This window comes from Lipotes vexillifer, unplaced genomic scaffold (genome assembly GCF_000442215.2).
Source record: "Lipotes vexillifer unplaced genomic scaffold, Lipotes_vexillifer_v1.1 scaffold384, whole genome shotgun sequence".
Taxonomy (NCBI): domain Eukaryota; kingdom Metazoa; phylum Chordata; class Mammalia; order Artiodactyla; family Lipotidae; genus Lipotes; species Lipotes vexillifer.
Window position 1 is genome coordinate 995,567 of NW_006793498.1, and position 24,978 is coordinate 1,020,544.

Here is a 24,978-nt window from a genome sequence, read left to right on the forward strand (position 1 = left end):
TTTGTTTACTTGGTTGGCTGGTTGGTTTGGGCTTTTGTTTTTAACTTCTTAGGCTTAACCTTTTTTGTTTTGAACTTCAGGATGACTACTGCCCAGTTAGTCATTGGTGTTTTCACATTGTTGGCTTATGTTTTTGTCATGGTATTGTCTACAAATTGTCCTTTCCCAAAAAAAGATTCCTTACAACCACAGTCTCTTTCACCTCTCTCTCTAAGAATCGACATGATAAGAAGTGGTATGAATTCCATCTCTCTCTGCACCTGACTTGCTATATGTCCTTCATCTGTGAGATGAGGAAAATAATCTGTTTTTGCGGAGTTGTGAAGATTAGAAATAACATATGTAAGGTGCTCGGCACACTCTCCAGCACGTAGTAAAAACTCAATAAATGCAGCTGCTGCTGGCTGATGTAGTATGGTGTCCCTGCCATTGCATGTCCGTCTCTGTCATTGCACCCTGAGTTCTCCCAAGCTGTTGAAGAATTCACTAAAATATCAATATCAACATTTTTTTAGCACAATACCTAGACTATGCAGAACCTAGCCCTGTCAAAACAATTGTTAGGAGGTGGGATGAAAGAGTACACTATTTCAAATACTTTTTTTAAACTTTAAATTCTTTAAAATTTGAACTTTATTTTTCTTGGCAATTTTCTGATTTTTCCTTTTTGGGTGGGATCCTAGCAGTTTTTCTCCCACTCAGTTATTTGATCTATAATAATGCAACATCTATATTTGTCTACGTATTATGTTTATATACATGTATTATGTTATATATGTGTGTATGTGTGTATATATATATATGGTATAATCCCTCCAGTTTTGGGCATACATATATTATGTATATAAATTGGAGGGTATATCTATGTATATATAATGTATACACACTCAAGTGTAAGAGTGTATGTGCACGAATCATTTATTGGCTGTATCCATCATACACGTGTGCTGGAGGAATTCTACCCTACCATATTATATTTTCTATTATTGGATTTTAAAGTTATTTTTTTCCCCTTAGAATTTGAAGGAGCTGCTACTAACAGAACCCCCTCCTTATTTCTCTTTCTTTGGTGTAACACTAATGTATAGTGAATGGAAAACCTTTCCAGGCAGCACTCATCTGCAAAGTACTCTTTCCGTTGCCACCATCACGGTATGTGCAGGGCCTGAGGCCATGGGAGATCATGGTCCTCATACCCGAGGCTGATGACTGTCATAATAGATGCAGAACCCCATGGGTGCCATCCACAGTGTCTGCTGCAGCCCACGGAGAGAACTTTCTAACCTGGGTCAGCTTAGAAAATCACTGATACTGCTCAGGAGATTGGGGAAGAGAGTATCTGAAAACTAGGCATCCCGAATATCCACTTAGAAAAAGATTAGGGACCCCAAAGGATGCTGTGGAACTACCTTACTCTCTGAGGTATCCCCTGACATAGGAACTGGTTTGAATTTTGACCTGGGATGGACAAGGAATGAATTCCTTAGAGGATTTTCCCATTTTAAAATTGCGATTCCAGAACAGTATTACATGTTCCCCTGAGGAAAAAAGTACATTTCTCCACTGATAGGCCCAGTGGTCAATCAAGTTGTGATGAAAGGTAATATGAAATGAAATTAATAGCCAGTCTCATTATTTTTGAACTTGAAAATTGTAGTGCAAACTAATGAGGACCTACTGTATAGCACAGGGAACTCTATTCAAATAATCTGTAATGACCTATATGGGAAAAGAATCTAAAAAAGAGTGGATATATGTATATGTATAACTGATTCGCTTTGCTGTACAGCAGAGACTAACACAACATTGTAAATCAATTATACTCCAATAAAAATTTTAAAAAATAAAAATAAAACTGAAAACAAAAGAAAATTGTAGTGCAAAGTGCTTTAAATATTTAACTTTTTATTGAAATAGAAATGTGAGTTTTACCATTGCCGCTGCCTTCTTTTTCTCTGTGAGGTTATGTTGTGTATCTTGTATATGCTTTTAAGAAGCTTTAATTAAATATGTATTAAAGTATAAGAATTTATTTTTGAAAACTTGAAAATTCTTGTTAGGTTTTTAATTAAATTCTGCATAGTACCTAGACAGGGTATTTAGCCCTTAAGCATGTTAAACGGATTAGCTGACGCTTGTTTTCTTTCAACATTAAGGTGAATTAAGGATATAATTTAGGTGTGAATTTTCAGTCAAACATTCCTTTATGCTTTTGTTCAGTTTTCCGAGAGTTATGTCTGTAGTTAGATCAGGCTACTTGTCTTCAACTTTGAAAGGGTGCATTGTGCTACTTAGTAACTGAACAACACTTCCCAGCACATTAACCCAAGAGCGGGATGATGCTGAGATGGCCCTGTTAAATGTCATTCTTGTGCTTCCCAGCATCCTAGGCACTTACGTTTCAAAAGTGGTTAAGAAAAATTAAAGGTTAATCATTGAAAATCTGTTAACTTGTGAGATATGGTTTTAGTCCATTCAGAATTCTTCTTTTAATAAATGGTTATTAATGACATTTTAAAAAGATTGTCATAAGCTTTATTTGAATATTTATTATATCATTTTCACAATGTAGAGTTATGGCTTGAAGAAATATACTGTACACTTGTCTGCTAGGTGACATTTGTTTCACTAGTTGAATTATTTCTATGGTATGAATTTAAAGCACTCTGCTGTTTTTAGCATGAAACAAATTGTATTTCACAGCTTAAACTAAGAATGGAAGTAATTTTGTGATGTAAATGAAAATATTCTGAAACTTTTACGTTTCAAATTAATGGACTTGGAAAATCTTAGAAGAAAAAGATAAATTTACAAAATTTGTTACCTATAATAATTTTGTTTCACTTGACTGTTCTTTTTCTAGGATTTACTGACCAGACATAAAGTGCTGGTAGCAGACTTCTTAGAACAAAATTATGATACTGTAAGTAGAAGTCATTTTTAAGTCTTTACCTCATTCTCTCTTCCTCTCTCTCTCTCCTTCTTAGATCTGTAAGCACTTACTCCTATTTATGATACACAACTGAAACCAACCATACACCTGATTGGTTTATTACCTAGAAGCCGGGTCATCAAGAAACTATGGAAAATAGAGGATGGCAGGAGATCAGGGCTTTCTCGTTTTTCACATCTCTTCCTGTTGTGCTCTGGAGCTCCAGGAAACAACTAGTACCTGCTCACTTTGATCTTGACTTAAGAGCATCCATGTTGCCCTTAAGAGGCAGTAGGAAACTCCAAATGGAAGAGCACCCCACCTTACTAATATAAATCATTTTACTTGGTTTGATAACTAGTTTTACTTACTAGTAGAAATACCAAAATACATATCTGTCTTCCAACTCCCTTCTCTAAGGGTGAATCCATCTCAACCTTTTGATAATTAGCTGTAATTGTTACTGAACCAAACTCACCCGACGTGCAGCAAAACCAGTCTACTGACACCGGGTTGTGAAGGAAAATTCAACATTTATTGCAAGGCCGAGCAAGGAATGTGGGGCGGCTAATGCTCAAAAGACCCCAGTCCCAAATGGTTTTCAGGGAAGGAGTGAGGGTTGCGGGGTGCCTCATCGGCTCATGGACAGTCTTCTGACTGGTTGGTGGTAAGGTGACAGGGTGGTATTTCAGGGGTTAACATTATCAACCTTTTGATTCCAACCAGTATGAGGTCTACATGCCTGTGGACAGTATGCAATTAACTTCTTCCACCTGGTGAGGGTTTCGGTATTTGCAAAACAACTCAAGGATATGGCTCAGGATATTATCAATAGACCTTGAGGAGGAACAAAAGATCCTTGACTTTGTCTTATGGTTAAATATTATTATTTTGTCTTGCTTGGCTATTTTCCTTTGTTTCTGCATTTTCTCACTTCTCCAATTAAATTTGCTCTTTGAAACTCGGGGAAGACCTAGGAGGCTAAAGCTTTTCTACAAACAAGAAGTGGGGGACTCAGGAGGGTATGTTCCTGGGAAGGCCCCTCAGGGTCCTGCCTGGTTTCATAATGTGACTCTTCTAGGAAGCTTTCTGTAATCCCCCCACCCCCAAACACACACACACACACACACACACACTCTCTCTCTCTCTCTCTCTCTGTCTCTCTGTCTCTCTCTCTGTCTCTTTCTCTCCCCCTCTCCCTCCCTCCCTCCCTTTCTCCCTCTCTCCTTCTCTCTCACACGTTTTCCACATTGTATTATTATGGTGTGTCTTTATATCTTCCTGACTGGTTCTTAAGCTCTCTGGGAGGCAGGAACCTTATCTGTCAAACACAGTGGTTCAGAATACAGTATAGACTTTAGTGTCCACTTGCTTTGCTTCAGGATCCTGCTCTACCTCTTACCAATTGTATGATCCCGGACAAGTTACTGCACTTACCAAAAAATGAAGATATTAATAATACCTGCTTCATAGGATTGCTGTAGGAATTTGACAAGATTTAAAGTTTTTAGGATAGTACCATGTATTAATTTTTATCATTATTACTTACATCCCTAATACCTAACTCAGTGCCATACATTTGGTGGTGTTAAATGAATATTGAATGAACAGACCCATCCAAGAGCTGCTATGTTTTGCTAAGTGTATCAGCAATAGGAATAGCATAATTAAAGTGAAACATAGCACAAACCTAGAAGCAAAACTTTATAAGGTTTGTTCCAGTATTAGTTTAGCTGCTTTAGACCAGTACTGTCCAATTGAAATACAATGCAACCCACTATGTAAATTAAAATTTTCTAGTTAGCCACACAAAAATGTAAAAGGAAACAGATGACTCTGGGAAGATATGAAATACCCTATCAGTATCCTATGTCTTCATACATCCAAGTCACAGAAATTAAACTATGGATTTTTTATTCATAAATTGTTTGCTGATCTTCCTTTGGTTTAAGATTAAGAATTATCAATATAATCATGAAATCAAAAGTGATTTTCATATCCTAAAATTATCAAGAGAATACCCATGGGGTCAACTGGAGAATTTTGATCAAAGTGTAAAACATGAAGGGAGAAAAAGATTATTGCCAGAGATATCCAGAAGCTTCAAGATTAAAAGAAAATCACATATTTTTGAAGTTAGGAAATGAATTGTTATTATAGTTTAGTTGTTCAGTAACTATAGATGCTGGATGGAATGTTAAAGACTCATTAGAGGGGCTTCCCCGGTGGCACAGTGGTTGAGAGTCCGCCTGCCGATGTAGGGGACACGGGTTCGTGCCCCGGTCCGGGAGGATCCCACATGCCGCGGAGCGGCTGGGCCCGTGAGCCATGGCCGCTGAGCCTGCGCGTCCGGAGCCTGTGCTCCGCAACGGGAGAGGCCACAACAGTGAGAGGCCCGCATACCGCAAAAAAATAAAAGACTCATTAGATGTTACATTTATAATAAATGAAAATAAAGAGGGCAAAGATAGTTTATGACAAAACCTGTAGTATTAACCACTAATCTTTTCTATAGGATGAGTGAGATAAATGTGTTGTGCAGTTTGCATTCAAGGATAATAAGCAATAATCTGAGAGACCATAAACCCATTCTCTTTGACCCTTATTTACCTAAATTTGTCTCTGTATCTATAGTCACTTCATGTGTAATTTAGTAGTTTCACAGATGCTGAGCCTGCTACACTGACCTGAACATTAGCTTTGAGAACTCATACTCCCTAAACATTTCATACTTCTTGAGTTTCATATTTCTTTAGCAGTAAACCTGAAGCTGGAGAACATGATATATGACCTAAAATGATGAAACTGGTAGCTTGGGGAGTCAACAATACCTTACCTGCGTGTATTTGCATTTTATAGTTACAATTAAAATTTACCATGACATTCGTGTGACAGATTTAGTGAAAAATCCTCCCTGTGTTCCATGACAATTAGAATAAACAAGTCCTTTATGTAAAAGAGTATAATTACTGTGACTTTAATGTGAGCTACATGATTTTGTTTTTACTTTTCACTTTCTTAATTCTCTATCAGGAATTATCCTCAGTGTGCACAGCTTGCCCTCATCACGCACACGCACACACACCTGGCACTTGCTCCTCTGAGGACCAGGACCCTTTTCTACCCTCCTCAGCCCCTGAGCTCTCTTGCCTTCAGTTCTCTGCCAGGCTTGCTCCTCCCACCTGAGTGGTCTCTGAGTGTGTCTATGTGTGATGGGAGGTTGACACTGAGCTTCGCCAGCCACTGGCACTCTGTGTTCAACCGAAGGGCCTGGGCAGTGATTGACGACCAATCACATTAGGAAATGGACCCCAATCACCAGCGTCCCCTAGCTTCTGGGGAGAGTGGAAGTGCCCCAGAGAGGCCACTTGGGATTAACATGGCCATTATGTGGCAGAAGTAGCCCTATTCCTCTACCCGTTCATGCTATGAATTTGACAGTTTGATTCTTTATAAGTTGATAAGTGTATTTAATCTTTTCTCAAATTATTCATAGACTGATAGCTACCAGCAAGACTACATAAACAGACTTCTTTAAAATGGCATAAAATGAGTTATCCTGTAGCTCATTAGATGAGTTAACAGATGTTTTATTCAAAGTGATTTATTGGGAGGACTCAATTACTTCATTTTCTACTCAATTTCTAATTTACAGAACTAAAATAAAACAAAGAGAAGTAGCAAACTTAATGCAGAGAAATCACTGCTGGGTTTACACTCTAATATTTCTTTTCTTTTCATTAGATTTTTGAAGACTATGAGAAATTGCTCCAGTCTGAGAATTATGTGACTAAGAGACAATCTTTAAAGGTAATATCAAATTTCTTTAAGTTAGAGTCTCCAGAAGTTGATATTCTTGTTAGTAAATGACAGGTTTAATAGTGGACAAGTAAATACAGAAAAATTATTCTTTTTTGTAACTTGAGAAGTACATTCAACGTTGACTGTACTTTGTAGCAAAACGAGGTAAGTGCCCTGTTTCAAATACTTTTTGGAAGTAACAATATAAGTAATAAGTACAGAATAAATACAGGATGAGGGGTATGTTTTTATTTGTATGGAACCAAACGGCATTTTTGATTTGAGATTTTTATCTCCTATGAAATGCCTTTTGAAATGCCTCTCTCCCTCATCAGACAGGGACCCAGCAGAATCGGGCCACATCCATCTGTGAGTGGCCTTCCCTCCTTCAGTGAAAAGGTGCCTGGAAGTAGCCATTTGGTCAAGAGGAGGTGGGACAGCTCCTGAGGGAGTAGGACATTGGCTAGAGCTGCATCTGTGCCCTTCAGATCCTACTCAGATATTCAAAAGAATGTTTTTGGCGGATAATAATTGGCTGTTTTGGGTCAAGCAATTTGTATGATGCTTGAGCTTACTAAATCTTATTTTATATTATTATATATTCATATTATTTTATATTTTAATTATAAAAATATAGTATTATTTTTTAAATGTTGGAATGATGACATTATAGAACAATGCATTTGTTTCTAAATATTGGATAGTTTTAAGCTAAAGCAATAAATTAAATCTATTTTGTACCACATGTTTGTGAATTCACTTTCCCCATGATTATGTGTCAGCCTTGACCACTCTCCCCTGTACTTGTGACCTTGCTGCTCCAGCTTTACCTGTTGATGGAGAGGTCAGTGTACTATTTTCAGCCAGTCATTCAGCACTCTTGATTGAGTTTCTCCTTGTGCAGAAACCCATAGAGAGTAATCCACATAGAAGAAAAATATCATGGGTGTGCTGCTCTCTGTGCTGGAACCTGAATTAATGAGATAGAGCTCCAGGCAAAGGCAGGGACATCAATGCTGTGCTCTCCCAGGTCCAGAAAGCTTCTTAAAAGCAGTTGAAGATAAGGATACATCCTGTTGGGACAGCCGTGTACTTATAGAATAGACACAAGGACAGTCAAACCAGGAAAGCTTGTCTGTGTTACAGAGATAGTCATCCTGGCGGGGAGTGGAAATTGGAACAGTAAACAGAGGTGACGATGCTCTGAAGGGCCAATATATAGCTAATTGCTCATAAATTTTCCAAGTCCTTCCTGTTTTCAGTGGAATCTGTCAGATACTGGGCCAAAGTAGAGGGGTTGATAGGAACTAAGGTGACTGAACCAAACTGGGATCAAGAAAGCTGAGGGTCATGGACCTTAGAATTTATCCTTGTACCATTTTCCACAGTGATAAGAACTTGTGACAGAAATTTTTCTGTGGTCGACTGTCTCTAGGGCCTTAGGCAAAGTTACAAAGCTTACAGTTTTGTACCCAGACATTTCCCTTCTTGGCCTTCTTCCTGCTTTTCTTTCCTGCTGTCCTGACATCCCCTCCTACCCATGTGCCCATTGCCCTCATTCTCTTCTCAGGCTGCCTTCAACCCCACCTTGTCCTGTTCCCTTGTTAATATTTGTAAAATGGTTAGAGCAGAACCTACCACATGGTAAGACCTGGATATATTTGCTAAAGAAAATTGAAATAAATTTCATTAATAAATATTCCTTGTCACTGTCCCCAGAGTTCAGTCTCTGGACTGAAGGCACCGATCTATTCTAAATAAATAGTTGGGACTAGGGTATGAGTTAGACTTTTTCCTACCAGGATGCATTTGCATTTAAAAATCAAAGCCTATTAACCCAGTAGATGTATGATTAGTACAACATTTAATACAAATTTAGCGGGTTGCAAAGGGGAGCAAGAAAGACTCATTTCTCACCTCTGTCTGCTGCCACCTGGCTCTCCACCATCCAGCCTCTCTTCCTCTTTTCACATAGTTCTCCAGCTGAAGACCTCAGTGCTATTCCAGTGACATGGCAAAGAGCATCTGACTTTGTACAGCATGTGGTATAGAAAGTCTCCTTTAAACTCTCCCTTTTCAAGCTGATTGTTTGTTTTCTACTTATTTACAGATGCCCCAGCCCACTCATAAGGCTTCTTTCTTGTTCTTTATTAAGGCACCCACACATACTACATGAGCTGCCATTCCCACTTAAAATCCTTTACAGTTGACTGTCTCACAAATATTTGATTTACAACGTGGTAAAACCAAGCACTGGTTAGACAGTGAAAAGCACTAGTAAAAGGTAGATAAAGTATATCAAGAATGTAAAAATTGCTAAAATCATTACTGAAGAGTTGGCCTTTTTTGAATGTTGGATTATAGGCAGAGGTATTGCTAACATGGTCTTGTATCAGTCTATTCAAGGAAAGAGCTCTTTAAGTATTGTTTGCTCTTTTCTTCATCTGAACATTGTTCTGCAGAGCTCCACTGTGTGCTGTTGGGTTTTCCTTTGGGTAATTAGATCTGTGGTAGCAGTATCTTCTATTTTGATTTTACTATGTTTATAGTAAACATAGTAATATTCTGTAATATTTTGCACATAGATGTTTCATAATTTTAGAAAACAAGAGAGGTCAGATTATTGTAAGAGTGTATTTACTAGGCTATTTTCTGATTCCAACATAGTTGCTACCTCCTGCCTTTTGTTAATCAAATTTTAAATTTTTCTGAACTATCTTGGGGTGCTTAGGTTCCTGGTGTCAATAAAAAATAATTAACAGAGAAATTTCTTTCACTATGTGACATAGCTTAGGAATTTATTTCTTATCTTCTTCGGAGGCCTGGTATTTAATCACTAGAAAGATTATAATTCAAAAGAAACTTGATGGAATTCTGGATTTGGGGAGAGCTCTGGTCAATATCATTAAAACACAAAGTTTTTTAAAAACTCATTATTGTGTGTGGTTTCACTGTATACTATGAAGCCTATAACATGAAAGTTAAAGAAGTAAAAAATACGAATTTTTTTCCTTTTACTTAGTATAGTATTGCTGTATAATGCTTTGTATTACTATGAAATGCAGCATTTTTCACTGTCAGTGTTAATTAATAGATTAATATTTAATGGCTAAAAGATTCAGTGTTTTTGGCCAAATGATTTAACATAATTGATTGTTTCCAAAAAGTAGTGAAATTATATAAGCAGAGGATAGATTGGATAGAATTTATATATAGGCATCCCCATGTAATAAGAATTGAAGTGCCTTAATCTGAACTTAACTCACAAATGTCACTTCAACAAATATTTATTGAATGTGTGTATGTATACAAATTTAAAATTTTTTAAATGAAATTGCTCTGTTGCTAGAAGACCTTTTGATATGTGTATGTGTGTATGCTATATATGTATTTTTGACCACTCCACACAGCATGCGGGATCTTAGTTCCCCAACCAGGGATTGAACCCATGCCCTCTGCAGTGAAAGCATGGAGTCTTAACCCCTGGACCACCAGAGTTATATTATATTTTATTATAACATATAAAATATGTTATATTTTAAATAAATATATATCTACATAGAATCTATATTTACATAGATGCTATATATATATACACACATATATATCTTTAGAAGCTTCTTGTCAGCTTTACAACCCAGAATGTTTTTTGGTTGTTTTTTTTTTTTTTGAGAATCCGGGAGCTTCCCCCCTGGAGTGTAAACATCTAGGAAGATAGCTCTCCTTCCTCTCTGTCACAGGAAACTTTAACCTTGATGCTTCTCTCCAAGCTGTAACCATTTTCTTGTCAGAGAGATAAGAGAAGTTTTATTATTCTCTACATTAGTTGGATAAAAGCAATGAGGTAAAACAAATGGCCACTTCAATGGCCGGGTGAATTCAGGGTGAACTATGAAAGGATGCACAGCAAATAGCGCTGTCTGGTCCTCTTATAGGGGACCAGTTATCTTTCACCTTGAGAGTATATATATGTACTGGATTGTAGCTGCTTGGTTGTATAAATAAGGTAGAATTTTATGTCTTCGTAATGCCTTTTTTGTAGATTACCTACAGTGTTGTGCTCTGAATATGCATTTTCGATAATAAAACTGCTTTCTTTCTTTTCTACACTTTGTAGAGAGGATTCTGTGTTGCTTGGACTTTGTTTCCCCAACAATATCCACACACCTCACACAGTTAGGTTATAAGGGATACAAACACTAGTAGGAATTGACACATGCCCTTATGGAGCTTATATTCTAAATAAGCTCATGAGTAACTCTGCACTGCAAGGCAAAGTGAGTACAACTAGGAAAAGAGCACAGAGGCAAGAGAGGAAACTCAGCTGAGGAGAAGAGTTGAACTATAGAAACAGAAGGTAGAATGGTGGTTATGGGTGGGGGCAGGGGGATGGGAGATGCTGGTCAAAGGGTACAAGCTTTCAGTTGTAAGCTGAATAAATTCTGAAGATCTAACATACAGCATGGTGACTATAGTTAATAATACTGTATTGTATACTTGAAAGTTGCTGAGAGTAGATCTTAAGCATTCTCACCACAAAAAGGAAAAGGGTAACTATGTGAGGCTATAGGTGTGTTAATTAAATTGCATGTGGTAAATATTTCACAATGTATACACATATCACATCTTCATGACGTACAATTTAAATGTACACAGTTTTGTCAATTATACCTCAGTATCAGTAAAGCTGGGAAAAATTTGGAGCAAGGGTAGTGAAGCCACAGAAGCAGAATGAGAAAGAATAAGTGAGGGGGCAGAGGAAAGGATGCAGTAGAAATGACTCCAGTCACAGTGGGTTTTGAATGCCAGACTAAGGACTTCAATTTTTATCCCCAGTTCAAAGGAATCTAGATATTTGTTTGTTTATTCATTCATGTTATAAGTGGCATTAGTAACATGAATAAGGCTGATCATCAGGAAGATACATTTGACATAATGTGCAGAATGGGTTGGACTGGGTGAAGACTGAAAAAGAGACCATTGTGTGTGCTGTTGCAGTAGTCCAGATGGAAGGTAGGAGGGTCTGAGTGAGTAAAAATGGAACGAAGGATGTTCAAGACATTTAAAAACAGAAAATTGGCAGATCTTAGATGTAGATTTGGTATGAGGAGTAAAGGAAGGAAAAGAGCTGAGAAAGATTTCAACTCTCTTCCCCAGGGGACTAGCAGATCATGATGTCATTAACAAGGAAAGGAAAGGGAATTGGTTGTAGAGATGTTGAGTGTGATAGGCCAGCTAAGTGTTCAACCAGGGCTGGGGTGGGGGGCGGGGAGTTAAAAATGTGGGTATAGAGATTAGGAAGGAAATTAAAACAGAGATGTATAATAGATTTGGGAGACATCTTTCTGGATGTCATAGTTGAAGCCACGGGCATAGATGAGATTGTTGGGAGATAAAGAGGTAAAATACAGCTTGGAAAATCCCTGCATGTATAGTGCCTAAAGGGAAGGGGAATCAGTAACGGGCAGCATAGGAACTCACTTCAAGCGCTAAGAAAAGAGAAGCAAGCAGTGGCCTTGAAACCAGGAACAAAGAAAGTTTCCAGGAGAGTATCCAGTTAGCTTTAGATGCTGAGGAGAGATTAAGAAAGATGAAGACTAAAAATTTACACAATTGCTATTGCATATGTTTGAGACTAACTGGTGACCATCTAACACCCAACACTGGTCATCATTAAGTATATCATATATAAAATTATGTTAAGGGTACATTTCAGCCACCTGGTTGCTGAAGCTTTAGGAATTGCTACCACTACAGTGAGAATAAAAGTTCAGCCATATGCTGTTAGGGGGTCTTCAACTATTCTCACTCTTGGTATTTTTATTTTGTTTTGAAGTGTATTAGTCTGTTTGGGCTGCTATAACAAAAATACCATAGACTGGGTGGCTTAAACAACAAACATTTATTTCTCACAGTTCTGGATGCTGGCAAGTCTGAGATCACGGTGCCAGCAGCAAGGGAGCTTTCCAGGATCTCTTTTATAAGAGCACCAAACCCATTCATGATGGCTCCACCCTCATGTCCTATTCACCTTCTAAAGGCCCCACCTCCTAATACCATTGCATTGGGGATTAGGATTTCAACATATAGATTTAGAGGGACGTAAACATCCAGTTCATAACATGGAGTAATGCGGCATTTTAGGAATTAATAATTTGTCACCAGAAAATGTTTTGCTTTACTTCTTTATAAAAACTTGCTGCACATATTAAATTTCATATGAATTCAGGGTCAGAGTTTTTTTCTGGCTCTATATCAGGTTTTGTAATAAAATTTAGGGAGAAGGTAAGTGTCACTTAATATAACCTGTTTTTCCAGTAAGCTACTAGAGTATATTTATTCAGATAAGGAAGGTATAATTGTAAAGTCAATTTTTTAATTCTTATCCTATGCCTAAGGAGCAATAATACATTACTGGGAAGCACATTAAAGTAAGGGATGAAAATAATAAATTCATTTCTGGCTAGCTCTTGATGAGGGCAGCAGAGAAAGCTTTTTTAAGCAGTAGCAATGACTGGCTTAAAAAAAAAAGATTCAGAAATGCATTAAGCACTGACTTTAGCAAAACTGTATGAAAAGTTTAAAAATAATAACTACGGCTTCCATGCCTATGCTTTAAGATGTACTTAAGGACTCTGAATTTTTTTCATATCAACATTCATAACTCACATTTATATTTTGTTTTCCGGTGTGAAGAAGTGGGATATATTTTGAATAAGATGACTCTCGGACAGATTCTACTTTGATTCTGTGTTTTTTGTAGCTGCTAGGTGAACTGATCCTGGACCGGCACAACTTTGCCATCATGACGAAGTACATCAGCAAGCCAGAGAACCTCAAACTGATGATGAACCTCCTCCGGGATAAAAGTCCTAACATCCAGTTTGAAGCCTTTCATGTCTTTAAGGTAAAGTGCAAGCTGCAGAAATAATGTGGGCATTTGTTTTCCAGTTGCAAATGGCAAACTCCCTACTGTGTACCCTCCTTTATACTTGAGAGAAAATTAAATAGGCAGTCTTTCTGTTTTGCATGACTTAGATGAAATTTTAGAGTTATTTTAACGAATGCCCATTTGTTTCTAAAAGATTTGCTAACTAATCCATATCTCGACATATTTTCATTTTTTTCACTGAGAAAATAGGGGAATACTGTTTCCCAAAAGTTACTAAAATAATCTGTGATTGAGTTGAAGCCGAAAACCTGTGTCAGAATTTGAATGCTTTGCTTCTGCCTGAAGTGTTTCTTTGAACTTTAAGTGAAACCTAAAGAAACACTGAGTACTACTCGCTTTGTTACTTGCTTAGAAATATTTTAATTCGTTTTGAAAGAAAAGTAGTCCATATAACACCTGCTTTTTCTTTCTAATATCTTTTCTTTGATGTTAGAGTAATAAAATCATCTCCTAGAAACTTTAAACAATAGATTTGTTTAAAAGTAGGGTAGGTGGAAGAAATCTAATCTATAATCCCATACCCCTGACTTAACTATTGTAAAGATTTGAGTAAATTTTATTTTCCTGTGCACATATTTGAAGGTTTTTTCTGCAGCTGTATTACATTGTACACACAACTGATACACTAATTTTATCACTCAATGCTATACCGTAAGTGAACATTAATTCACTGTTGTTATATATAGTGTTTAAAAAGAGCCAGTAGTTTTATTGGCATCATAGTTTTTCATTGGGTATACTTACTCTAGTTTACTTAAATATTCCTGTGTCGTTTATATTTAGGTTATTTTCAATTTGTAGCTACAATGAGCATTTTATGTATTCAGCTAATTTTTTCCATATTTAGGATTATTTTCTTAGGATAGGTATCTAGAGTAGAATCAAGGATTCAGAGAGTTCCATGCTTTTTTTTTTTGGCCTTTATAATGTATATTCAGTGATTGAATTTGTAAGTCTATAAATGGGAGACATGGCAGTTTATAAGGTATGTAATTGTTGCTTTGAGAGGTAAAAAACAATTTTAGTCCATCTTTCAGCCACCACATCTTTATTGTCCAAAAGGCTACTAGAGCAGTTCAAATCCCAAATTAATTTATGAATTCCATTTAATTACAATCAAAATCCCAGCAGAACTTTTCCTGGAACTTGACAAGCTGACTCTAAAATTTGTAAGGTAGAACGATGGCCTGGGATTATCTATGGCAATTTTCAAGGAAAACAAGGTAGGGAAATCCATCCTACCATATATTAAGACTTATTATGAATTTATAGTAAATGGAGACAATACTGTATTGGCATAGAGATAGATAAATAGAACAACAAAACAGAGTAAAAAGCCTAGAAATAAGCCTGTGCAAATATGAAATTTGATATTTCATAGTGGAGGGATTGTAAAGCAGTGAAGGAAGGGTTACTGTTAATAAATGGTTCTAGGGTAATAGATTATTCATATAGAAAACCCTACTCTCCACTATATTCAGAATTAAATTCTGGTAAAGATCTACACTTGACAAGCAAAATTTTTTAACTTTTAAAAGAGAAAATAGGAGACTTTTTATGATGTTGGGGAAGGAAGAATTTTTAAAAAGAATTTAAAATCACAAAACATAATAGAAAATAAGCTTGACTACATTAAAATTTAACACTTCTTTTTGAAAAGACATCATAAACAAAGTGAAAAACAGGACAGAATGTGACACATGTAACTGACAAATCATTTAGAAAAAGACAAACAATTCAATAGAAAAATAGGCAAAGCATGCAAGTTGGTAATTTACAGATGAGGAAACCTGATTGGCCAACAAATAGGTGAAGATGCTCATCTTAGTAGTAATTGTGGAAATGGCCATTAAAATATCGAGATATCACTTTACATTTTTCATATTGACAAAAATGTTTAAGTCTGACTACATCAAATTTTGGTAAGGTTGGAGGGCAGTAGGTCAAACACTGTAAATTGGTACAAGCACTTAGGAGAGCAATTTAGCAAAATAAAGTACTGAAAGTGTCCATACTCTTCAGTCCTAAAATCTCATTTTCTGGCAATTTCCTAGGGACAATCTTGCTCACATGCATAAGGAATCCTGTACCAAAATGTTTATTGCAACATTGTTTCACATGTTGTAAAATGGAAAAAAAAATGGGTATCTACAGGAGACTGGGAAAATAAATTGTGATGTATTCATACAATAGCATATAGTAATGGGTTAAAATTAATAGAGTTATATGGATCAGTGTAGATAAGTATCAGAAACACTGAGTAGGATAAGCAAATGTTAAAAGGATGTTATTTATTTAAAGTTTAAAAACATGCAAAACAACGCTATGTATGGATTCAGACATATGCAGTTATAGTCTAAAAATCTGCATGGGAATGATAAATACCAAATTCAGGATAGCAGTCACCTCAGGGAGGGGTAGGAAAGAGAATGATATCATGAAGAAATGTCTAATAGCCTTTAATTATATCTGTAATGTTTTATTTTATTAAAATTCTGAAGGCAAGTTTGGCAAAAATGAGAGAGCTCTATGGTGGGAACTTGAAATCTGATATGTTATTGCTGTGCTCTTCTCTGTGTTAGAATTATTTAATAAAGAATAAACACAAATTGGATGAGACAAAAATAGGCTCTTGTAGGACAGGAAAATGCCTGCAGAGTATAAAATGGTAGGCCCTTTTAAGACCCTTGCCTTTTGACTGAGGAAATTATAGAAGGCTGTGTGTCTTGCCTTTCCAGCTCCCACAGAATTTTTGTTTGTTTGTTTGTTTTTGCGGTACGCGGGCCTCTCACTATTGTGGCCCCTCTCGTTGCGAAGCACAGGCTCCGGACGCGCAGGCTCAGCGGCCATGGCTCACCGGCCCAGCTGCTCCGCGGCACGTGGGATCTTCCCGGACCGGGGCATGAACCCGTGTCCCCTGCATCTCAACCACTGCGCCACCAGGGAAGCCCTCCCACAGAATTTTAATATATCATCCTAGATGAGAACATGCTTCATATAACTTGGTTCCAAAATGCAGGATTATGGAAGTATTCAGTGGGTGGCAAAATAGAAATAACCTACTTCCATCCTCTGAGATCAGAATTTGGATCATCTCATTATTGGACAGAATAGGTGCATTTAAAAATAGTTGACCACTTGTTTACTTGTATGTGTATAAACTGGACTTACTCTGGACCCTAACTATGTTCGTTGCACTGAAGGGCAAACTGAATTGTTTACTTGCCCAAAATATTTTGTTATTTAGAAAAAGTAACAGCTGAGTCCTAGAGTTTTTCCACAGTTCTTTATTAATAGTCCTTTTCCCCAGGTACCTTTCATAAAGTACAGAAAATGTGGAACACATGACTAAAAATGTCTTTGCCAGATTATTAGTGGCCAATTTTCATTAGCTTGCTTGAAAAGTTCAGGGACTTGAATGAGTTGCCATTTCATGTTTTCTCTGCTATTGACGAACAGGATGGTATGATGGGAAAGGACTAGATGGAAGTCATGGAAGTCAAGAGACCTGGGTCTTTGTTGTGGCTCGGTTGCCACCAGTGACTTTGGGCAAATCCATCTGGATCTGTTTCCTCACTTGCAAAATGTTAAATTTTAAAAGTTAAATTAAAATCAAAAGTCTAATTCTAAGATACTAGGTTCAGGAGACCTTTGTCTCTGTGATCCTGCCTCTTCCAGAGATATGGCCAACGTGCATTTAGGGATCAGCTATGAGCTGATCTTTCTTTCCTTTCCCTGTTAACATCCTTAATAGCAAAGGACCATGTTGCCACTGTCTTTCGAACCTAGGGGGTGGGGATGGCCAGTGCCTTTTGGCTCACCTCTCAGAGCTGCTGGAACTCAGGCATGGCCATTGCCGAAAATGGGTCTGAGTGTACTGCTCCGTCGCTCAGATCCTAGCAGTTGGCCACAAGAGCCATTTCCATGAAAACAAGAAGCTCCATCCTAGCTTATTCCAAAATCCAAAGGCCAGCCTGACAATTCACCTGAAAAAGTATACAGAACAAGAATCGTTGTCCTCATGAATGGGTCATCTCAGGCCTTGATTTCAGTGTCCCAGATGCCCCAAAGGAATTGTACATTAGAGCATTAGTCACCTCTAATCAGCAACTACCTTTAGAGGCAGCAGAGTTCAGAAGCCATAAAAAATAAAAATAAGGAAAAAAATTAAACTTGAAAACAAATTGAACATTTTTTTAGGTCTGTTGTACAGTGTACAGATTCAGTAGAGTTGATCCAGTGATGCCTTGTCTGCAAATTCCACTACGTTTTACATTTATTTTGGATTCAAACAGAGATGCTTAGTTTGTTCTATATATTTAATCTTCTAAAAAAAATTTTTGGGAATAAAGGCTGTTATGAGTTATTGCTGTAGTTACCACAAATGCCAGACAGTTCCTAGCTAAAACTTCCCAGCAGCTCACTTGTAAACTAATGGTAGCCAGAGGAGCCACACGTTTGGCTCCAGTATGTGATTTCCTAACATACTAGGTGTTCTATAAACATCAGGCATTTTGTGTAACCAATGTAAAGGAGCCTGGGGTACTTTTTTTTAATAAGTAACAATTTTAATTTATGGTAGTAAAGTTCATATAACATAAAATTCACCATTTTGACCATTTTAAAGTGTACAGTTCAGTGGCATTTAGTATTTACAGTGTTATACAACTATTACTACTCTCTAGTTCCAGAACATTTTCATCACCCCAAAAGGAAACCCTATACCCATTCAGCAACTACTCCTCATTTTCTCTTACCCACAGCCCCTGGCAATCACTAATCTGCTTTCAGTCTTTATGGATTCACCTGTTCTGGATATTTGATATAAATGAAATGATATAATGTGTGGCCTTCTGTGTCCGGTTTCTTCTACTAGCATAATGTTTTTAAAGTTCATCCATGTTGTAGCATGATCAGTAGTACTTCATTCATTTTTATGTGAATAATATTCCATTTTAAGGATATATCGCAATTTGCTTATCCATTCATTAGCTGATGGACTTTTGGCTATTGTGAATAGTGCTGCTATGAATGAATATTCATGTACAAGTTTTTGGTTGAACAAATGTTTTCAATTCTTTTGGTATATACCTAGGAACAGAATTGCTCAGTCTTATGGTAATTCAGTGTGTAACTTACTGAGGTACTACCAAACTGTTTTCCATAGAGGCTGCTCCATTTTACATTCCCACCAGCTGTGTACAGGGTTCCAATTTCTCCATTCCTCACTTGTTATTGTTAGTTTTGTTTTTTTTTTTAATTGTAGCTGGCCTAGTCTCATTGTGGTTTTGATTTGTGTTTCCCTAATGATCTAATGATGTTGAGGATTTTTTCACATGCTTATTAGCCATTTGTATATCTTCTTTGGAGAAATGTCAAGTCCTTTGCCCCTTTTTATTTTATTTTTTAATATTTATTTGTTTATTTGTTTTGGCTGTGCCAGGTCTTAGTTGCAGCACACGGGATCTTCGTTGCGGCATGCAGGATCTTTAGTTGCGGCCTGTGAACTTCTTAGTTGTGGCATGCAAACTCTTAGTTGCAGCATGCATGCAGGATCTAGTTCCCCGACCAGGGATCGAACCCAGGCCCCCTGCATTGGGAGCACGGAGACTTACCCACTAGACCACCAAGGAAGTCCCCCTTTGCCCCTTTTTAAAAAAGGTTGTTTGTCTTTTTGTTGTTGTGTTGTATGAGTTCTTTATATATTCTGGATACTAGATGCTGATCATATATATGCTTTGCAAATATTTTCTTACATTCTGTATATTGTCTTTTCATGCTCTTGATAGTGTCCTGTGATACACACAATTTTTAAATTTTGATGAAATTCAGTTTATCCATTTTTTTTGTTGTTGCTCATGCTTTTAATGTTGTAGCTAAGAAACCATTGCCAAATACAAGGTCATGAGGATGTACCCCTATATTTTCCTCTAAAAGTTTTATTAGCTCTTTTTTTTTTTTTTTTTTTTGTGGTATGCGGGCCTCTCACTGTTGTGGCCTCTCCTGTTGCGGAGCACAGGCTCCGGACGTGCAGGCTTAGCGGCCATGGCTCACGGGCCCAGCTGCTCTGTGGCATATGGGATCTTCCCGGACCGGGGCACGAACCCGTGTCCCCTGCATCGGCAGGTGGACTCTCAACCACTGTGCCACCAGGGAAGCCCTATTAGCTCTTATATTTAGTTTTTTGACCAATTTTGAGTTAATTTTTGTTTATGGTGCAAGGTAAGGGTCCAACTTTATTTTTTTGCATGTGGATATCTAGTTGTCCCATGTTGAGTGTTTATTATTATTATTATTATGAAAAGGTGTTGGATTTTGTCAAATACTTTTTCTGCATCAGTTGAAACGATCATATGGTTTTCTTTCAATGTGCTAATGTGTCATCTTAGTTTCCTAGAGCTGCTATAACAAAGTACCAAAGACTAAGTGTCCTAAAACTACAGAAAGTCACTGTCTCAGAGTTCTGGCAACTAGAAGTCCAAGATCAAGGTGTCAACAGGGTTGGTTCCTCTTGGAGCTTTCAGGGAAAATCTATGCCTCTCTCCTAGCTTCTGGTGGTTGCCAGCAATCCTTGGCATTCCTTGCCTTATAGATGCATAACTCCAATCTCTGTGTCCATCTTCACATGGCATTTTCCTCTGCGTATCTCTGTGTGTTTCTGTGTCCAAAATTCCCTCTTCCTCTAAAGATACTGGTAATTGGATTCAGGCCCAAGCTAACTCAGTATGAACTGATCTTAATTTGATTACATCCTATTTCCAAATAAGGTCATGTTCACAGGTACCAAGGGTTAGGACTTGAACATTGATCTTTTTAGAGGATGCAGTTCAGTCTAGTACATGTGGTATATTTTTACATTGATTGATTTTATTATGTTGAGCCATACTTGTATTTCTGGAATAAATCCCATTTAGTCATGGCATGTAATCCTTTTAATATTATTCTGGACTTCATTCGCTTGTATTTTGTTGAGTATTTTTGCATCTTTATTCATAGAGGACAGTGGTCTGTAGTTTTCTTGTGATAGCTTTGTCTGGCTTTGGTATCAGGGTAATGCTGACCTCATAGAATGAGTTAGGAAGTATTCCCTTGTCTTTTATTTTTTGGATGAATTTGAAATGGATTGGTGTTAATTCTTCTTTAAAAGTTTGTAGAATTTACCAGTGAAATCATCTGGTCCTGGGCTTTTGTTGAGAGGTTTTTGGTTACTGATTCAACCTCCTTATAGAAATAAAAAAGATTATAAGAGAATACTACAAATAATTGTACATCAATAAATTAGATAACCTAGATGAAATGGACAAATCCCTAGAAATGCACAAACTACCAAACTGATATTAAAAAAAAAAAAAGAGAAAATCTGATTCATGGACTTTCATTTCACCTACACCATGAGCCCTTCCTGTTCCGAACTCAGAAATCTAATGTTATCTCCACCTCCTTTGAACCTCCACAGCTTTTCATTTCCCTCTCATAGGTCCTTTACATCCTGGTGTAGTTTTTCCTTCCTCATGCTTGCTGGATTGGAGGAACCTTGAGGGTTCAACCTTGTAGCTCCCACTGTCTCCATAACTGATCACTGGCCACAGTGTGTTCGGAGTAGAGTTGTGCACTGTTGGAGGTTCAGGAAGAGGAGACGGTGTGCAGAGGGGCTGGTGGTGAAGCACTCAGCCCTTCTGAGGAGTGGGGAGCCCAGAACATGAAACCAGAGAGCTATATAGCAGTCAACAGTTTTATGGATAATCTGGTCATGTCATTATATATATAGCATGTAACTAGGAAGTGTGTCCTTTGCAAATTACTGTACCAGTCAGCATTATAGTTTTTCTTTTTTTTAATATGCTTGGTTTTTTCTTTTCTTTTTTTTTTTTTTTTGGCCCCCCCCCCCCTCCATTTGGGATCTTGGTTCCCCAACCAGGGATGGAACCCGTGCCCCCTGCAGTGAAAGCACAGAGTCTTAACCACTGGACCACCAGGGAAGTCCCAGCATTATAGTTTTGAGTTATTATGTCCTGTTATTACAGTTGTCACTGTCTTTTATAGTACAGCTGAGTTATTAGCCCAGGATCATGGTTTCAACTAGGAGTGCACATAAGAATCTTTGTGGAACTTTATAAAAATACAGAGAGACAGACCTCCCCTCTAGGTCTACTGAACTGGAGTCTCTGGGAGGTGGGACCTAGGCAGTTATAAATTTTAAAGCTCCACATACATAAGAAAATAATAACATTGGTGACCTCCAGGGAGAGGAGGTGAGAGGGGGACTTTTCACATTTGTCCTTTTTGAATTTTGAGCCAGATGAATATATTAAGTATATTCAATATATTATATATATTGAATATTTTATATTTTATATATATCATTATATATTTATATATTATCTATTTCATTATATAGAATTATATATATTTATTTAATTTTATAATCACATATTTAGTTATAATGGTAATTTTAAATATATGATTAAATATATAATTTAAATATATTGAATATATTTGTATATTCTCTGTAGAAATGGATATGAATGGGGAATTACTCATTTTCCTCAATAAGTAAGTATAATCTGGGGCTTTCTGTATTTTGCTATCACGTGTAACAAATGAGACACAGGTGGGATCCGTGTTTTCCCTGATGTGCATTCCCTGTCCTAGGTATTTGTTTCTCATGTTTCAGGTGTTTGTGGCCAGTCCTCACAAAACACAGCCTATTGTGGAGATCCTACTAAAAAACCAACCCAAACTCATCGAGTTTCTGAGCAGCTTCCAAAAAGAAAGGACGGACGATGAGCAGTTCACCGATGAGAAGAACTACTTGATTAAACAGATTCGAGACTTGAAGAAAACGGCGCCTTGAAGTCTCACCCAGTTTCCTGCCACCGTCACTGTCTCATTTGTTCAGTTTGTACAAAAAGTGTCATTTCAAAAAGTAGTCATTCTTGGGAAGGCTTTGGAGGTGGCTGTTTTTTTCTCAGTTCATTGTTCAGGGTAGATGGAATATAAATGTCTGAAAGAAAAAAATTAATTTAGAATAATATATTCATCTTAATCGAGCCTGTGATTATTTATGTGAAATCAGAGCCATTGTTTTAGACATTCATAAAAGCAATTTTAACCCTTTCTTGATGAAGGGCAACAAGGCTTGCAGACCTGAGCCCTCAGTCACCACGAGCCACCAAGTAGTAGGAGCCCAAAGAATGGGTGTCACTGAGTCCTCGAAGAGGATTAAATTCTCAGAGAACTGGGCATGGGGGCAAGACGCACCAAACTGTTTTGCCCATCTGTACTTGGACAAACACATTTCTCAAGGCACCAAGAAAATAAGATCCATGTTTTCAGTCATTACATATTCTGTTCCCTGCCTATATCTTTTAACTGTAATCATTCATTTCTAACTTCCTAGGGAATTGATGCCCACCTTTCTGCTTACTGCCCCACGTTCCACCCCAATGGATCTCCTCAGCATGACCAATTCATGGTACACACACAGACACACACACTCCTCCACTCTGACCAGGTTAGCATGGGACCAACTAAGTCCAAACAGGATGGACTAACAAGGGTCATGGGCGTAGAGGACCCACGGGGTAGGACCTGCTTACTTGAGAACTTGGAACAGATGGGTAAGAACCACAGCTCTAGTGAAAGTCACTGCTGTTTCCCACAGACTTCTGTCGGGTTAGTGAATGTTTGGAATATTTCATTCATACTTCACATTATGGGAAAAAAGTTTTGTGGTGAAAGTGTGTTTTAGAGTAGGAATCATTGCATTGAGATGCCTAGCGTGTGCAAAACCATGGGTCCAGAGGGTTGCACAGGCCTTTATAAATAAGGGGACGTTGCCGTTGGAAGGGCAAATGATTAAATGCATGAAAAAAATCCTCAAAGGACTAAAAATTTTTTCCACTTTATTTTCTAATAAGCTGTCATTCTAATTTCACATCAAATTCCTCAGTGAAAAGGTAGAAAACTTATAAAAATGTTGGTCTCAAATACTCTCTTGCATACTAGAATGGTTAAGGAATTAATTTGTGTTTTTTTAAAAAGGCCATGGTTTGTTTTCAGACATCAAGTGTATAAAACAGAATTTTAAGCTATATTTACAAGACATTAAAGGCACAATTGTTAATCTGTACTTTTTTCATAATTCTGTTTCCAAATCATGAGTTATTGCCTTCCATAGGAATCTTCACTTTTTACAACATTGGGTACTGTGTTCTTCAACCAGATATTTCTTCACCCAGAGAGGGAAAGATCCCTCTCCAGGATCAGTGCCCTTGTAGATGTAGCATCTGAAGAATCACGTGGTGCGGTTTCATCCTTCTTGGCTGTGTCTTTCCGTGCCCAGCGTCAGAGCCTGAGGCAGATGCTGCAGGGCCTGCGGGACCTTCTTGCAGCAGCTCTGGCCAGTGCCGGGCCGTCTGATGACCTTCATTCTTCAGTCACTGAGGTCAGATTATTTTTATAACATTCCCTGACAGTCCATAATCTCTTCAAATTTGACTTTTCTGATTTTGTTTATTTGTTTAAGAGAGATGAGTGTAAATATTTCTTTAAAAAAGAAGGCGGCGCAATAATGACCATTGGAAATGTATTTCATTGCTTAAATACTGTTCCACACATCATGGGACACATGTTTTCAGTTGGAAAGCAAGGCCTTGTTATAATTCTTTTTTGATAAATAAAACATATTTTATTTCCTCCGAGCTTGAATTAGCTCATTCCTAGCAATCCCTTATCCTAGCTTAGTACCTCACAAACAAAACTAGTCTAAAAGGCAATAAATGAAGTAGCTGGGATTTTGCTGTGATACAAATTTGTAGATTATTAACGTGAAAGAGGGAGCAAGAAGCTCACAGTTAAAATATGTTTGCATAAAAGTCACTGTAAATACTGTGAGAATTGAGTTTTGGAAAGGTCATATTTAATAAGCTATTTCAAAAGCACACATTTAAATAAAGACTGACTAAATGAAAAGGTGCCACATATTCCTTGGTCGGTTTCATTCTTCTGCATGTCCCGCCTCTGTGTTCCTTGTCACTGCTCCAAACAGGGAAAGCCCCAGGTGGAGGGCACGCCAGGCTGCCCAGAGGCCCCACGCCCACTTCCCCTGTCCTTGGCTGTCCCATCGTCCCAGTGAGGCTCACTGCCATTGACCAAGGGCCGCCTGTCAGGCAGTATAGAAACACTTCACGTTATTGATTGATACTTCACCACAGCCAGAGTCATTCCCATTTTATATTTGAAGAAACTGAGGCCCTGAGCAGTTTATCCCAGACAATGTGGACTAGACCTG

At 37.6% G+C, this 24,978-nt stretch overlaps 1 protein-coding gene across 2 annotated transcripts in view; it reads left to right on the forward strand.

Annotated features, from left to right (window-relative positions):
- CAB39L (calcium binding protein 39 like) overlaps nucleotides 1-22,798 on the forward strand; it is a 98,593-nt gene extending 75,795 nt beyond the window's left edge. Inside the window, exons 8-11 of one of the 2 annotated variants that reach the window (XM_007466427.1) lie at nucleotides 2,864-2,923; nucleotides 6,677-6,742; nucleotides 13,497-13,640; nucleotides 22,360-22,798. In XM_007466427.1, the coding sequence (XP_007466489.1) occupies nucleotides 2,864-2,923; nucleotides 6,677-6,742; nucleotides 13,497-13,640; nucleotides 22,360-22,539 (450 nt within the window). In that variant the 3' untranslated portion in view covers nucleotides 22,540-22,798. The remainder of the gene's footprint in view (nucleotides 1-2,863; nucleotides 2,924-6,676; nucleotides 6,743-13,496; nucleotides 13,641-22,359) is intronic. The other variant, XM_007466426.1, reaches the window with a different exon arrangement.
- The last annotated feature ends 2,180 nt before the right edge of the window (nucleotides 22,799-24,978 follow it).